The sequence below is a fragment of the Dissoconium aciculare genome (assembly GCF_010015565.1).
Source record: "Dissoconium aciculare CBS 342.82 unplaced genomic scaffold K489scaffold_2, whole genome shotgun sequence".
Lineage (NCBI taxonomy): Eukaryota > Fungi > Ascomycota > Dothideomycetes > Mycosphaerellales > Dissoconiaceae > Dissoconium > Dissoconium aciculare.
The window spans coordinates 1,638,014-1,654,152 of record NW_022984952.1 but is presented as its reverse complement, the minus strand read 5'-3'; the positions used below and the strand labels follow the sequence as shown (position 1 = coordinate 1,654,152).

The 16,139-nt window shown below is 51.2% G+C and overlaps 5 protein-coding genes across 5 annotated transcripts; 2 read left to right on the top strand and 3 right to left on the bottom strand.

The window, feature by feature from the left end:
- Positions 1 to 2,309: 2,309 nt before the first annotated feature.
- On the bottom strand, positions 2,310 to 4,016 carry K489DRAFT_288960 (uncharacterized protein; the record flags this gene model as incomplete). Its single annotated transcript, XM_033600141.1, has 1 exon — positions 2,310 to 4,016. A coding segment is annotated over one exon (1,707 nt), but the record flags the coding sequence as incomplete, so codon positions are not given.
- A 656-nt stretch (positions 4,017 to 4,672) lies between these two features.
- On the bottom strand, positions 4,673 to 6,025 carry K489DRAFT_376836 (SURF4-domain-containing protein). Its single transcript, XM_033604007.1, has 3 exons — positions 5,431 to 6,025; positions 4,869 to 5,362; positions 4,673 to 4,815 (listed from the first exon to the last, which is right to left on the bottom strand). The coding sequence occupies exons 1-3, from the start codon at positions 5,711 to 5,713 to the stop codon at positions 4,678 to 4,680; spliced, it is 915 nt and encodes a 304-aa protein (XP_033463461.1). The 5' UTR covers positions 5,714 to 6,025; the 3' UTR covers positions 4,673 to 4,677.
- Positions 6,026 to 6,944: 919 nt separating this feature from the next.
- On the bottom strand, positions 6,945 to 8,207 carry K489DRAFT_407164 (uncharacterized protein; the record flags this gene model as incomplete). Its single annotated transcript, XM_033607337.1, has 1 exon — positions 6,945 to 8,207. One exon carries the CDS (start codon positions 8,205 to 8,207, stop codon positions 6,945 to 6,947), a length of 1,263 nt encoding a protein of 420 aa, XP_033463460.1.
- Positions 8,208 to 10,267: 2,060 nt separating this feature from the next.
- K489DRAFT_313146 (glycosyltransferase family 32 protein) lies at positions 10,268 to 11,002 on the top strand (the record flags this gene model as incomplete). The annotated part of the gene is made up of 1 exon (XM_033600914.1): positions 10,268 to 11,002. The coding sequence occupies one exon, from the start codon at positions 10,268 to 10,270 to the stop codon at positions 11,000 to 11,002; it is 735 nt and encodes a 244-aa protein (XP_033463459.1).
- Positions 11,003 to 14,875: 3,873 nt separating this feature from the next.
- K489DRAFT_407162 (uncharacterized protein) lies at positions 14,876 to 15,908 on the top strand (the record flags this gene model as incomplete). Its single annotated transcript, XM_033607336.1, has 4 exons — positions 14,876 to 14,896; positions 14,953 to 14,983; positions 15,075 to 15,343; positions 15,402 to 15,908. 4 exons carry the CDS (start codon positions 14,876 to 14,878, stop codon positions 15,906 to 15,908), a joined length of 828 nt encoding a protein of 275 aa, XP_033463458.1.
- Positions 15,909 to 16,139: the final 231 nt, after the last annotated feature.

Genomic DNA, 16,139 nt, shown 5'->3' with positions numbered 1-16,139 from the left:
CTCAGTCATCATCTGTGCCGCTTGTTGTAATAGTTGTAGCTGATGCTCGGAGTTATAGGCTCGTGCATAAGCGACATTGTCCAGCACTTCCTCGCCAACAAGACCATATCTGTTGGCAACGGAGAGAAGTCGTACTGGTCGGAATGTGCCTTCGGTGTCAATGTACAAGCATTTGCCTTCGCCTCCGCCCATATCGAATGGTAGCTGGCATGTCACGGCAAGCGTGTGGCACAATTGACTCTTGCCTGTCCTGAACTCGCCGAAGACTTCTGTAATGCTTCCAGTCTCAATGCCACCAGCCAGCAGTGTATCGAGTTGTTTAGAGCCGGTCGTGATCGAGATGAGGTCTGACCGTCGTGCATGCATCTCGGTCGCAGTTGTGAAACCCATGGGCACAAGCTTAGTTGCTGCCATTCAATCAGTGCCAATCCAACACAGCCTAACAGCGGAACGCCCTTACCTTCCATCAATATCTTGGTTGCTTTCTGCTCGGATATGCCTTTGATCTGTTCTAATAATTTCCTTGGCCTGTTGAAAAAGTGAGTACATGGCCGCAAGATTTCGTTACTTATTGACGAACGTGTATGCAATGCTTTCTACGGTGTGATATCCGCCGTCTGTAAACAATTGAATGTCGCGCTTCGTGAGACCAGACATGCCCTGTTGATCTGTCAGACTCGATGCACTTCAATCGCCATGATCAGGGTCGCTTGCCTCAAGTACTGATAGTGGCTGCGGCGCACCAGGACCACCAGCCAGTCCATCTTCATAACCAGATTGCGACAGGTCCTCGGCGCTCATCTTGAAATGAGTTCAATGTCGGACTTGCGAATATACGACTCGTGGAACGTTCAAGATGGGTTCTGAATTGGGAACGACGTATGAGATTGCAGTCAATGATAATGTCGTCGCCGTAGTGGAGGAGATGATTGCCTCGATGATTATGTAGGGCGGGCGCGCGTTGAGCCCCTCCAGGTTGACGCGAAGTGGCAAATTAGAAACGCGGCTTTCGTCGCGATATCACGTGACATTTGATCAATGCTTTTTGTGCATATATCATGAACACATCACCAAGACCACCGGCATGCGAGAAACGAGGGGCGGGCCCATCAAAATGCTGGCGCAAAATTGAGATTATAAATTTCTCGCGTACCAGAAATGTTCCCATTCCGTCTATGAAAAGATTGTCCAGCGAGCGAGTCGTGTCTGCTTCATTCCGAACCGTTGCTAACCGATCTGGATCACGCGCTGCTCACCATTGCTCAGATCACCAACTTTGTGAGACTGAGGGCCGATCTCCCACAGACCGAGATCTTTGCCTTCGCGATCCTTCTTCGGACGCCACGGCCGGCCGGCCTCCTTCAGAACCAACATGGCCTTACTCGTCTCTGCAAAGGACGTCACCAATTCTCTCATCCTCCGCGCTTGAACAAAGCACTCTGCAATATTGTTGTTTTCCTGTGCAATTGTGGTGGAAAGATCCATGGATTGAATGAGATTGTCGCGCGAGATGAGAGAACCAGCGCTGTGGAGGACTGTGTTGTAAGCAAGGACTACCTCGGGGATGTAGATCTTCCGAATAGCTTCGAGGTCAGCTCCCTCATCGTCATCCAAAGGATTTCGCAGAATTCCTGCAAGGATAGGTGTCATGGCGTCGTCAACAGCGTCCTTTGCAGCCCGTAGCTCAGGTGGTGCTGACGATAGTTTGGGAGCTTTCTTGGTGTAATCTTGCTCCTTTTCCCGCCACTCAGCAAGTGCCTTGATCGAGTTTACGAGGAGCTCGAGTTCGTAATATGTCCGGGACTGTCGTTTCAGAAGATCCCACATCGGCTGTTCGTCCTCTGGAGCAGGACCGTCGTGGTCCATGATGTTCACAGATTTTCCTACCACTTGGTAGGATTTGCGGATCGATACGGTTTCGTAGGGGAATTCTTCTACAATCATGATCGCCGAGGCTATCCGGCCAGTAACTGCAGAAAGTTAGCGAATATATCAGCAGAGAAAATCCTGAAAGACTTACGCAAGCATCGACGGAGAGCGTGGCTCAAGGCCTGGAAAGTCTCATTCCATCGTCCGTGCATGATATGGAACCATTTCAGACTTTGCACAACTGCCTCGTCTTCGATTGTGAACTCTGTGGGCAGCACGCCTGAGATGATGCGCTTGCCAGGGTAGAGGGTGTCTATTGATGTAGGCTCAAGCAGCACAAGTTGCTTTTCATGGCTTGATCTTGATGCTAGCCTGTTGAGAAGAAATGCCAATTGCTCTTTCAGGATCATGATGATGTCTAGTCCGTAGTGCTCTAACAGCTTGAGCGTTTGCTCTTGCTCTCGTACTTCGGTGATATCCTGCATGACCCGTGAGATGGCAACCACATACCGTGGTACTTGTAGTCTAGAGGCATAGACGGGGATGAGATCGCGTTTCCGAGCTGCTCGCAGCGATTGTATATATGCGACAAGCACATTTTCCTCCGCATCCCTCTCATCACCATCCAGCATGCCACTTGAAAGAATATTGAGAATGATTCCGATGTGAGTGGTGATTCGGAGGACGTGTGAATCGACTGCAGCTTCTGCCTCAGGAATGCTGTCCAGCTGGCCAAGATGCACCATCATATCCTCGTCAGCACTTTTCTCCGTGAGCTTATCGGCATCGGACAACGCAAAACCGATCGTGTGGACAAGGCTGTCCGCCTCATTGGCGAGGAGATAACTCTGGACAATCTTCATTGGCTGACCTGACTCGCGGGAAGTCTGCTTTTGAGATCGCAATTTGATGATCAGCTCCGTTATGGCATCCTGTGGATTCCTCAAGTCATCCTCCGAAATCGGCGGTCGTTGATTTGAAATCCGTGCTGGAATTTGAGAAGCAACATATTGGTCAAATTGTTTCGTGAGCGTAGCGCTGTAATGGGCGTAAAGTTGTTCGTCCACGGTGCGGCAGACCTTCTGTGCGACCGTGGCATTCCCTCCCAACAGTCCATACACGGCCGCTTCATAATTGTTGATGCAATCACCCTGCGAGGCCAATAGGCACATTTTTCTCCAGATTACGTTTGATATCACAGATGACGAGTCTGCCGCCTTACCGATGGCAAGCGCGCGCCAGCCCTCCTTCCTTTCCGTGCACCATTCGCTCACTTCTTCCCATGTTTTGCCTCTCCTCAGCATCTCCCAGCATGCTATCCATATCGCTTGTTCGAAGAAAGCATCTTGAGATTCTAGGCTCCGGTTTTGGCGCGTAGCAGCATCTGGGTCTAGCTGTGTGACAAGTGAATCTCCATTGTCACTGCGTTTTATCTGTGGCAAGGCTGTATCCGACCGGTTAGACCAGGGTCGCAACCTCTTCTCATGCTTGACCTTTTCACGTGTATGAAGCCAGCCATGAGCCCACAAGCCCTTCCCTCTGCCGGCTTTCGTCTCAAGCTCCTGTGTGATGTCCGGCAAGTCGCTGTGCTGATGGTCTACAGCCTGTTCAAGCCAAATTTTAATTTTGGAGCGCTCTCTTGCTACATCATTATCGATCAGGAATCGCGTCCAAAGCTCGCCCTCATCCATATATCGATGAGGCGGACCCAGATCTTCCAGAGCCTGTTGTTTCCGCCTCTTCACAGATTCTTGGTCGGGATTGTGATGGGTTTCAAGCACGATACGGAACAATTCCCAAATATCTGCCTCTTGTTGCCAGTTTCTTAAGGCTTGTACTTGCTTCGCTTTTGATGCTGATAGTGGAGGAGGCTTTGAGTTGATTGATAGGCCGGACATATTCGCGGCTCCTGACGTATCGATTTCTGGCTGCCATTCCTGTCTCAACTGTTGCGACCACTCTTTTCGATAATTCTCTTCCAAAGCAGCCGCGGCGTCATGCGCCACGTTTTTGAAGTTGTCCACAAGGTCAAGCACCGCCTCAAATTTATTGCGACTTGATAATGAGCCCAAAAATTTGTCCAGATCTTCAGCAAATGTCTCAACCTCTCTGCCAACTTTCTCCGCCATTTCGCGCAGAGGATGAAGCGCGTCGTCCACACTCTGTCGCGGGACTAGTGCCTGCACTTCTCCATCTTTTCCGTCGTGCTCATCGCTTTGAGCTTGATCCCCAGAATTCTCGTACCTCTCGCCAGATCTAGTTCGTGAGACTGATAGATTCCATGATTCAGTTGCGTCTTTGTCGGAGTTGGTACGAGTCTTGCGCGCAGGCACCTTCTTGGCGCTTTTTACACCGTTGGCCTGTTGAGATCGACGTGTAGTGGGCGCCATGCCTGGTGACCGACCTGCGCCAGTATATTTGAAGAAGTGCTTGTCTCGTAGATAGTCGATGGAAGTAGTTTTGCGTTTGCACATGGCAGGCGAACGCGTTTCGGCTTGAACCGAGCTTCACGATATCACGTGACGTGGCATGCCGTTAAGACTTTCCAAGGTTGTCAATGCAGTGCAGATCTCCCGAACAATCATTAGGAGAGACGGAAGTGGTTGCAATTCTGAAATATACCTACCTAGGTAGGTACTGATTACATGGAATTTGGCATTGCTGCGGAATTCTGTAGATTACGAGCGATCATCTTGCACGAACAACATGAGTTCTAGATCAACATGAATTGATAGGGTCAATATTGTATAGTCCTTTTCAACAACCATCATACGGGGATGCGCTTTGTGTCGCTGTATCATTCCCTCTCTAGTACACCTTCTTCTTCTCGTCAAAGCTGACCTGTCCCGGACCCATGTTCACCAGAAGGAGCAGACCACCAACGATAGACAGGATCTGAAAGAAATCGTATTTGGCGAAATCCTTGGACGGGTGGTGAGGGTGCAGCTGCAGAGCAAATTAGCATGAATCAATATGATGTTTCGTAGCGCTCCACGTACCGTCCAGAAGTTGTTGACGAGCAGGTTGAAAATGCTCAAAATCATGACCAGCACGATAGCGCTCCACTTCGCTTTGAATCCAACCACAACCATGACACATGCGACAGCGCCAACAATGATGACAAGCACACGCCAGAAGCTCCATTCGCCTGCGAAGACGAAGCCGATGAACAGGAAGATCAACAAGACTCGACCAGCAAGCTGAAAGTACATCTTACGATCCTTCTCGTCGAGTGAAGGCAGACCAGCAGGAGCAAACTTCTTGCGCACCCAGCTGTCGGAAAGCACCATGATCAAGCCGCCCATGACGCTGAGATTGCGAAGAAAGAAGTTCAGGTCAAAGATGAGACCATAACCAAGCGCTTGGGTGATGATGACACCAATCAAGCCGCCCACGGCGTATTCGCTGTGCCTCCGTGCAATAACAAGAACGCTTGATGACACCATGGCAAGAACATTGACGATGAGGAAAAGGTGCGTGAGGCCGTAAGGGACTGTGAATCCGCAATTAGTGCTCCGCAAAACTAACCTACAGTCCAGGAAAGGCTACCGAATCACTCACTGTGTCTATAGGTGTTCAAGTACTTCAGCTGATCGCTCCATTGTGTCACAATGCGGAGCGCATCCTCGAGGAATGTGACAACAATTAGGAATCGTCCGATGATCGGTAGGTATGGCTTGACGGGATCCGAGATAGTGTCAAGCCAGTCTTCGATTTTGCTCGTCTGCTGTCGGATTGCGTCCAACGGTGAAGGGTCATTGGTGGCATTGGAGCTCGAATGTGTGCCAAAGTTCACATTTTGGTTGCCCAAATGATAGCCGGCAGTGCCTCGGATTTGAGCCATGTTGTATGAACGTCCTCCGATTTCGATTCAATGTGGTGGTTCTGATTCACCGCAAAGTGGAAGGTATTGGTGGTGGTGTGCGAAATTCAGCTGGCAAGGTGTTATTGCCGTGGCCAAGCTCCGAGGTCCTGCTCAAAAATGCACAATCCGCCCTGCTCTTTCTGACTACGAATGCGAAAATGCTCAGATGTGTATCCACGGTGTGGGAGTTGGTAGATATGAATTGAACTGTGCCGAGGATCCCTCAGGCTTTATAAACAGCGGCAGAAGGCGAGTGCGCGAAACTCGTGGCGTTGATGGGGTAAGTGATCACTTGATTTGGACATGCAAGGTGCGGAGGCGGAAGTGGGTAAAAGCTACGACCGTGTAATAATAGGTGCATTCGGCGGGCTTAAACAGCGGAGATGCAAGCTGTCCTCCAGTCAGCATTTCTTCCACATTGCAAGCAGGACATTGGTGGGTGACCCTGGAATTTCAAGCTCGGCTTCTATTTGCGCTGTCACGTCATGAGCTGAACAGCATTGCTACTAACAATGTCGCAGGACAGTCAAGAAGTTGGAGGCATATCCAGCTCATGGCACTATCAATAATGAATAGAGGAAAGCTTGAAGGAGGCCTGTCCTAGCACTCTACAGCTGATCTGGGTGTTCCTGGACGAGAGTATATAGCACCTGCTAGACATGGTCCAGCCTACTCAGAAATACACGATGTGATTGATTTGATTGCAGCGGAATGGCAAAACATAGAGGTCTCTCACTTATCAACAAGGTGCAATTATTGATACTCTGCACTGGCGTCAGGTACGCGTATCAATGTCGTTTTCCTCCACAGCGCTTTTCCGTTGCAATGCCTCCGAGTGCCATGCTTTGCCGGTAAAGATATTCATACACGACGCCCAATCCCAAAGTTTGTCTCAGGCACAGATGCAATGTACATACGCTGCAAAGATGCACGACCTTAACTGTGCAAGTGCTAGTAGCACTTGCTCTCAATCCCAAGTAACCCTCAGCGCAGGACGATGGTACTCGCGCGTAGCCTAATCTTGGGACTCCTCGAGGCGATATTTATATGGCATTTACGCACATTGTGACGCTCGCGCCGGGCCAAGTTTGGGTCTCCGTGCAGCGCAGCAGCGGGCACTCTACGGCGTTTCGGAATTCGATTGTGAAAACTCAATCTGAAACTAAAGAGCCTCGAGCTTCAGAGGGCTAAGAAATCGACCATTTGGAGATCAAGCATCCCAGTTCGACGCGTCACTCGCATCAACATCGGTCCGTTGTTCATACTCGTCAGTCAGTGCCTGGAAGCCGATAGGCTTGCCGTTGATCAATGGTTTAGTCGCAGGAGCGACCACGGTGCTGATCGGCTTCGGTACCACATGGGCATCACTGGCCTTGTCAGCGGTAGTCTGAGTCTTTTTCTGCTTTCGCTTGCTGCCAGCCGTCGTCCAAGCCGCGTCGTCATCTTGTTCTTCAGAAACGTTCGCGGGCTCATTGATTTGCGAGGCTCCTCTCGGTGTAGGGGCGGCCTGATGAGAATCCGTGGTTTTGGTAGCAGTGGCACTGATTCCATTTTGGCCAATTGACTCTGTTTCGAAGGTGTCCAACAGAGCAATATTCGTGTTGGAAGCCCGGTCAGCCGAGATGCTGGAGTTCGTGTTTGCGGTCCAGGAGTTAGTGGCTGGCGGTTTAGCAACTACAGGGATGCCATTCTTTGCAGGCTCACCGCGAGCCTCACGTGCTGTACGACGCTGCTTCTCCTCTAATGCCTTCCTGATCTTCTCATCTTCCTCGCGTTGCAGGCGCTGCTCTTCCTTCTTCTTTTCATTCTGACGAGCTTTCTTTGATTGAGTCTCGGTCTTGCCGTCTTTTGGGGGCTTCGCGTGACCATTGGCTCGGACAGGCTTCTCTGACGGCGTAATGCGCAGAGTCATTGGGGCAGGGGTAGCAGGCTCAAGCATATCGGCGACGCTGCCAGCATCACGGGTTGAGGCCGATGAATTGGCAACCTCATTATCTTCAGCTGACTCGGTGTGTGCAGGGGCCGATCTTCCGCTGTCAGCGCTGATGACGCTGCTCTGCTTGACGGTCTTCACGCGACCACCCTTAATTTCGTTGCTCTTCACTTCGACACCTTGTCTTGCCTGGGTCATTCTCTTGGCGAACTCCTTGGCTTCGCGCAACGAATCATCTGCAGTTTCCTCGCTGGTGACAACATTCGATTCAACCTTGCGGTCAGCCCCTTCTTTTGCAACCCCCTCAACTGCATTGCCTGTCGACTTCTCCTTGCTTGGTGCAACCTTCAGAGATGACGTCTTGGATAAGGCTGCCTTCTTCTGCTTAGGAGGTGTACTCTTTTCGGGTTTGGCAGCACTGTTGATAGCCGGAACTGGCTGGGCCTTGGTTGGAGCTTGAGCAGCTCGAGGCCAGTAATAATAGACAGTGAGACCGGCGACTAGCGGAATGAACACAGCCCAGTTCACCCAAGGCTCCATGATTTCGCTTGAAGGGAGATGCGTTGAGAGTAATCAATGCAAGCTGTAAGTGACTGTGTGAAGTACAGCTCTGGATTGGCGAATGGGCAGAGTTGCAGGCGTAACGGTGCCGCCAGTGTCTGGGCGGTACAGGTGACGATTGATGGTATATATTTACTGGAGAGGTGACAGATTTGTGCCTCGTGAATGAGAGTCGTGGGCGTGCGGCCGTGATTTGTATATGAGTACGTGTGAGGGTCTTTGTTTGTATGAGGGAGTTGGCTGACAATATCGCGGATAACGTGCCCGTTATGTGGAATTGTTGAGAGCGACAAGGTACTGTAAGTGGTCCGAGCAACAATAGGTGACCTCGTCGCGTGGGAAGAGTTCATTAGTCTCGAATGATCGCGCAAGAGGAGACGCAGTTCATGGATGATTCGATCCTGATTTTATGACACCGTGCTATGGTGGCGAATGATTTCACGCTCGTGGTATGCGTGCTCAGCCTTGTGCTCTTGGCCGTGGCCTCACTGGTCCAGCATCGTTACATTCCAGCCGAACATGCGTGTATACGTACCCTTTTTACGGGTGATTACGTCGTGCAGGGCTCACGTTGCCCTCCAGGGCTGTACTAGACTTTGACTATGCTGCCTCCTAGGGTTGATGTAGGGTTTGGGTTCTGTCAACAGCCAATTCGGATTTCCCAATATGTTATGAGTTATTATTGATGTCGGTTTTATGAGACAGGGTGATGTGTCGGCGACTTCGTGATCACTATCTCACTGGCGCTCGAATCATGTGGACTTAGGAGCAGCTCAAGTTTGCTGGATTGTGGTAGATGTACATCCATCGACTGCGGCATCAGGTGAGAGAGAGACCACCAGCTCGCTGGGGGTGGATCTGATGCATTGTACCACGCGGAGAGCAATGTGGAAGGTTGTACGTGGTGTATAGTGAACCAATCGGGACACTTCAGTGCCCTCAGACTGATGATGCATGCACCTTGAACTCAAGTGTACGCGACCGCAGGCTCGTACAGCTCACCTACAACAGCTCCGTACCCATGGCCGTAAATGTCAGTCACATACAAGTGAAGGCACGTGACTGCGTTTCGCAACTCTGTCTTCATTGATCGTAGCAGGATTCCAGGCTAGGACCTTGACATAGTGAGGTATTGGTGCAGCATGGTGAGCCCTGGCAACACGTAAAGTACCTAGGTAGCAATGAAATTTGAACGAGACCTGGCACGCCCGTGGAAACCAAGTTACCTATTAGACGTGGGACTGGCCTTATCTCCCTCTCAAAATTGCCCAGGTGTGAAATAATCGGTCAATGAGCTGCAAGGATATTGTTTCCGTAACGATGAAGAATGTAGAGCATAGCCATAAGGATTTATCTCCCTGCTCTTGTTGTTATCACAGTATTTGGTCGCGGAGAGCCCAAATCAGTCGCCGACGCGTATGGGCGCATTGCCGCGTCCGAAAGTGGACCCTGGTGAGATTACAGGGGATGGTGGTGGTGCGGCTTACAATGGCCACGGAAAAGTGACCAACGTTGTAAAGGCACTGTTCACGATGCTTACATCTGCGCGGCCGCTGCATGCGTAGCTGTCCTTCCGAGAGGCGCACAGGCTCGGAATTATCCAAGACCTGTTCCCAAAATTGCGAGAAGCTGGTCTTTTCGTCTTGCGCACTATTCTCGACGGCACGCGCACGATGTGCGCAGGCCCGTAATCGTCGAACACCGCTGGATTCCGCCTCGAAGTCACGATTCACACCCTCTTTTCCCTCACGATGCGATTCCGCTGGCGTACTGCGGCGCTTGCCACAATACTTCTCGCAACAATATTGTATCTATACTCGCTCACAACCCATGGTCAGGTCGTCCTTGTTCGACTAAACCAGGGCCTCTGGCCGTATGATCGAGCACAATGGTGGGACTGGAATGAAACGAAGGAAGAGCAGTTCTGTCGCGCCGCACATGATCTGGAAGGCAAGAAACCTATACCTCACATCATTCACTACGTCCTCCTTTCAGACCCGGGCGCGCAATATGAGCTATCCTATTCAACCTTTCTGGCTATGAAATCGGTTCTCCTACGTACGAAGCCGGACGAGATTAAAATCCATCATTTTGATCTTAACACAACAAATCCTTGGTTTAAAGAGATACGAAAACATGTAACACTGGCTCAACTGAAAAGAGAGGAAATCGCGGTACCTCATGGCTATAGGCTTTCGGATCTGGCCCTCGCCCATCAATCGGATATTGTGCGGCTTGCAGTTCTCGCAGAAGAAGGCGGAATATATCTGGATACGGATGTCTACATGCTCAGGTCTTTCAAAGACTTGCTTACTAATCCACGCGACGTTCTACTTGGACACGAAGGCGGCGATCGATATGGACTGTGCAATGCAGTCATTCTAGCTCGTGCCGGCAGCGAGTTCATCTCTATTTGGCAGGACAGCTACCGGACTTTTGACTCGACGAAATGGAACCATCACTCTGTCTTGATGCCGAAACAGCTTCAGATCCAACATAAGGACCTGATTTGTACTCTCTCACCTCCAATATTCTACTGGCCTTTTTGGGAGATATGGAATGTGCAATACATGCACGATGAAATCAGTGCTGAAGAGATCGCACTTCTACGCGACCAACAGGCTGCATACTCCGGCTCCATGTATGAGAACCAATTGGCATATCACTCATGGGGCGGTCACGCATATCTGAACGAATTGACCCCGGATATCGTTCAGAACAAAGATTCCAGGTTCAATCTACTCCTTCGCCAGATTGCTGCGCATCCAATCTGATGGGTCAGCACGCATGACTAATCGTACGCTGCACATGGAGCCGAGCGATTCGCCCATGGCAAGCTTGGTGCTGGAATTCTACCGATGTGGCTCAACGTTACCATCCTTCGGAGTAACTTCTTGTGGCAATGATCGATCGCGATCGGTCGTCGAGACATCAAAAGTCTCATACGACCACCACATAGCGCTAAGCCAAGTCGAACCATATGCGGATTATCTGCTTTCCAGCATAACGCCGCGGTATCGGTGGCCACTGGCTCTGAACATGTGTACACTTCATGTGATACTCGATAGAATCATGCCGTGACACTCATTGCTCACCGCAAGCTCGCCTTGATTATTTCGACTTGCCTCACAAGAGTTTCCGTGGTTAGTCGTTCACATCCTACCTTGGCCTGCTGGACGGTGTGGGTGCCCTCAACTGGTCCGCATTGGTATTGCGGTTGGGCCGGAGTTTTTTATGTATTGATAGAAATTGCATTCCTGGGAAGCTGTACAGCGCGGTGTTCTGGGAGTTGGCCGGCGTGCATCATTTTGCATTCAACTTGTGGCTAAGAGAGGATTCGGAGTTGGGCGAGCTGATATCACAACGTTGTTCTGTAGCAACCTTGAGAAATGACTTTTATTAAAGCGCAAGCGAGAGGCAAATCGCGTCAAACACAAGTTCCTGCACCACAGAGCTCTTTTGCTACGCGATAGTTGGTATAACGTGAGGAATGACTCGTTCTTGCAGTGCGGTACAATGGAAATCCCATGCTCCGGCACCTGACCTTCAAATATGGTGCCTAAGGCGGTCTGAACGCGTCTATCTCGAGGCGGCAGATGCGCGGCAATCCTGATCGAGAACGGCAATTCTGGTTGACGCTAATTATAACAGAGTTTAGCGCGTTGTCTTCTCCGATGGACGTTCACCATCAGAACTCTCGCAATGAAAACAAACGATTGAACGATGCGAAAGGAGTGAAATTGCGGTAGCATTCTCATATTTGACACAAATAAGTTCATTCCACAGCGAGCCCCGAAAAGCGAAAGCGAGTCTCCAGCAACGCTGTTCAATATTTCTGAAGCTCCCCTCCCGAGTCCCTTGAATCTCTTCATGGTGGACCACAATCATTGATGCCACCGAAAGCGGTAGGATGATTTCCATAGTCGCTACGGACGCAACTGACTTGACTAGTAACCGCTTGCGCCACCGCATTAGCCTTAGGCTGGGTCGCATTGATAGTGATGGATTTCGTCGCGCACGTCTCGCTGATCCTGTATCCGGTGTCGAACAAGAGCGATGTCTTCGCGAATAATCCGGACGCATCGCCTGGTATCCCACGACCCATGCAAATATATCTTTAATCAAGTTCCTGATCACGACATCTCCAAAACCTCGTCCAGGTGAGTCTTCTCACGCAAATAGCGCATGGGCAGCGTGGCCATGTCCGCGTCGCACTTGTTGTCTAGTTTTTTCTCATTGAACCAGCGCGCGAGCGACACTGGCACAGCGCCTGTATTCGTGCTCACGAACACGTAGCGACCTGGGCCGAGTCCGCAGGCTCGATCACTCGAAGTGCCTGGAAGAGTACATGTGTGGCTTGCATCGAGGTACCTGTGCATGTCCGACGACCGGGACGCATCCGCTTAGAGGAAAGAGTCCCTAAGGGTGTAGTGGGAGTTGCTCAAATATTAGTGTTGAAGGACCGCTTCGTATAAGACGATGTCGCTGAATGTATTGTTTGCCGCTGTGCTGGAGAATAATCCATTGGAGAGGAAATTATGAATTAGAGATTGCAGATACTACGTGCGCAGCGGTAGTTTGCTTTTTATGCCCTGTATCCCGCTCGCTTGAATCCCCTAAATTTGTGTTTATAGGCTTTCACCCAATCGAGCCGTAGATGTTTGGGGTGTCCCGTCCAATTGAATAGCTTTCTATATTCCAGTCCATGTGAACCGGCGCGTTGCACGGTTAGAGTCCTCCAGCGGACCATCCGGCTGACAAGAATACTGATGATGGACATTGCTCGGTTTGTCATGAGCCTGTATGCCCATCACGGTGAATCGCCGTGTCTTCCGGCAAAGGTGGAAGATTTGAGAACGGTCCAGAAAGATTCGCTGAAGCACAGTTCTTCTGGCCAGTCACTCGTTTCGTTCATGTACTCGGCGATGGTATTGAACCTCGAGTTTTCGTGATTAGGATATTAGAGTATTCGCCATTTGGAGTCGTCGGCAGAGCCTTTGGGCCGAGCGAAGACATAGAATACGTCTGTCCATCGCTACTCACGGCCTATCAAGAAGTGAGCTGCTAATTCCAGGTGCAACTTGTCGCTCAGGTGCTGCGCCCTGAGTTCATCGTCTCAGAATTGCGATTCCATGAGTAGTGGTCTTCTTAAGATGTACCAATCTTGGTAACAGGGCAGTCCGGCACCGCAGACCTTGTGCGCTATCTTGAGAAGTTCGAGCCAATCTTTAGGAGGCTGAAAGCCGGGCAGGACTCCCGTTTTCCCTGCCTGAAGGCGCAAGCTCTCACTCAGCCGTTCCTCATGAGAACAAAGCCCCGAAGCGGAGAGCGGTGTATCGATGAGGGGCGGAAGAGCATCGGCCAAGCATTCGGGAGGCTTATAATAGACTTGTCCAACCCGCTCGGCCGCACTCGGATTTGGGCCAAGGTCGAAGGGAAAGCTGAACAGAGCCTGCCGGTGCACGCACCGAGAAATCGCGCCCTCCAGGTTATATCCCTCTCGCTGGATTCCATCTTTGCCCCATGACAATCATTATTCGTCACTGAGGGTTACTGGTCGTGATGAGAAATCTGCTCGCACGATCTCTATAAACTCCTTGACCATGCGCTTTTGATATAGAGTCGCAACCGACTCGTGTCGCCGGAGGGCGCTGGCGAGCTCCGAGTCTGCTTCCATTATGGTTCGATCAAAACGTCCAAGGGTTCAACGAACAATTTCAAGAGCAATGGGCGTGCTGTACAAGTAGACCTAACACTCGGAGTGATCGGGAGTAAGATCGGCCTCAGCGAGGACCACGGATATGACTCCTTTCCACGACCGCATCTCATTGATGACTCACATCCACGCCTCCCAGCAGATCTCATTAGGGCTGGTGACAATTAAGTGCACACCGGAGAGCACTGCTGACGACATGACAATACACTGCAGTTTGTGGATAATGTGAAGACATGAAGCTGTACTACAGGACGAAGGCGCCTACTCGTTTATGCAGCGGCAGCGTCCAAGTGGAACCGATGAAGTGGACAGAATAATAACTCCAGGAAGGCATGCGGTAACACGGCGCACGCGACGGCTCGGGCGCCGCCCCAAGAAAAGTAACGTCCACATGATGTTGAGCGGCTGACAAATGCGTTATGCACGTGACAAGAGTTGACAATTTGTCGAAGTCCTCGTTCCTCCCCCGCCATCCGCGTTCAGTCCAGTTTCCTGCAGCTGCTTATGAATCTTCTCCTGCCCATCAGCAGCCCTGAGGAATCCATTCCCGAGTTCATTAGTCACTGCTCACTCATCACGTTCACGCCGACCCAAGGTTTATCTACCAGTACGGGGATACCATCGTCGACTTCAGGTCAGTATTGCTTCGCCGATGCTCCGCGCACATTCTTTGAATGCACTTCGCCAGCGACAATGGTCGCATACGCTAAAGCCGACGTGCTCGTCGCATCCATTGCCAAAGATGTTGGCTGATATGCCTGTCGCAGGCCCGCTTCGGTGTCCTACAATCGTGCAACTGTCGCATACAATCTGCGCATCAATCGCCGTCGCGCTGTCTTGAGCGCGAAGTCAGAGGTCGTCCGAGGTTTCTCGTTGTCGCGAAGGGCAATAACGGTCTCGCGCCCCAACGCGCATCGTCTTCGATCACAACATGTCGACAGGTCGTGCACAAGTAAGCGTGCCTTGATAGCAACAACCTAAGACATTGCTGACCAGAAGGCGCAAAAGGAACAACCCCAGGCTGGTGCCCTCTTGAGGGGTGAGTGTGACAGTTCCGCTGGGATGTCTGCAACGCGACACGCGCCTTGTCTGTCCCCGCGAGATGAAACGTTAACATCGATACTCACCAGGTTTACGAGAGCACCTCATGAAACACGGAGGAGCAGCTACGCCCGGCGCAGCGCCGTCACCATATCCTGCGAATGCGACGCCGGCAGATTCGTATCACAACGGGGAAGCGTCAAGTCCTCATGATCCCAACATTGACCCCAACGTATCAGGCGATGGCATGTCATATCCAAGCGGTGATGCCATGGACGAAGATATGAGCCAGAGCACGCCGAAGGGCAAGAGAGAGCTATCCACTAGCAAGAGAGCGGCGCAGAACAGAGCGGCACAGGTAAATGCGGAGATGATAATTGAATCCTCATTCATCCACTGACTCACGTCAATGACAGCGCGCCTTCCGACAACGCAAAGAGACCTATATCAAGAAGCTGGAGAAAAACCTCGACGAATTCCAGGCGATGGAGTCAAGCTTCAAGGCTTTGCAGAATGAAAATTATCAGCTCCGCGAATACATCCTCAACCTCCAAGCACGACTTCTGGACAACCAGACCGAGTTCCCGCCTGCGCCTTCACACATTAACCTCTCCGCTGGCGCGCCAGCGCAGGTATCGAATGCTAGTGCCGAACAGCAACTACGTCGCGAAATGCAGCAGCAGCAACAGCAGCAGCAACATGCACCACCGCCTCCTGCGCCGGTGGTTGCACGTGAAGACACGTCACGTCATGACGGAATCAGTCAATTGCAAGCTGCCGCGGCCGTCTCCGTCGCCGAGACACAACCAAATGCTGCAACGACCTATCCCCCACTTGCCACAGGCGACACTTCGCCACAACAGAAACGACAGCGTACTGAAGAAACGCGCCCGTCTAGCGGCGATTCTAAGCCGGCAGTGTGAGAATCATGCTCGGTAAGGACTTGAGCCTGATCACCGCTGTTGCTCGAACTTCTTAGGATGCGCTTTTCATCCGGTACTTGGAAGCTGCTTGTACGTCTCGACGTCGTTGGTTCAGAGTTGTCGTTCAACAAGGCCGAAAGTGCACCTCATGGCAGAGACGACCATTTCGTAAACAGGACCTTGTGGGTATTTCTTCAATTCCAAATTCTAGTTTAGCAACAATCATGACCC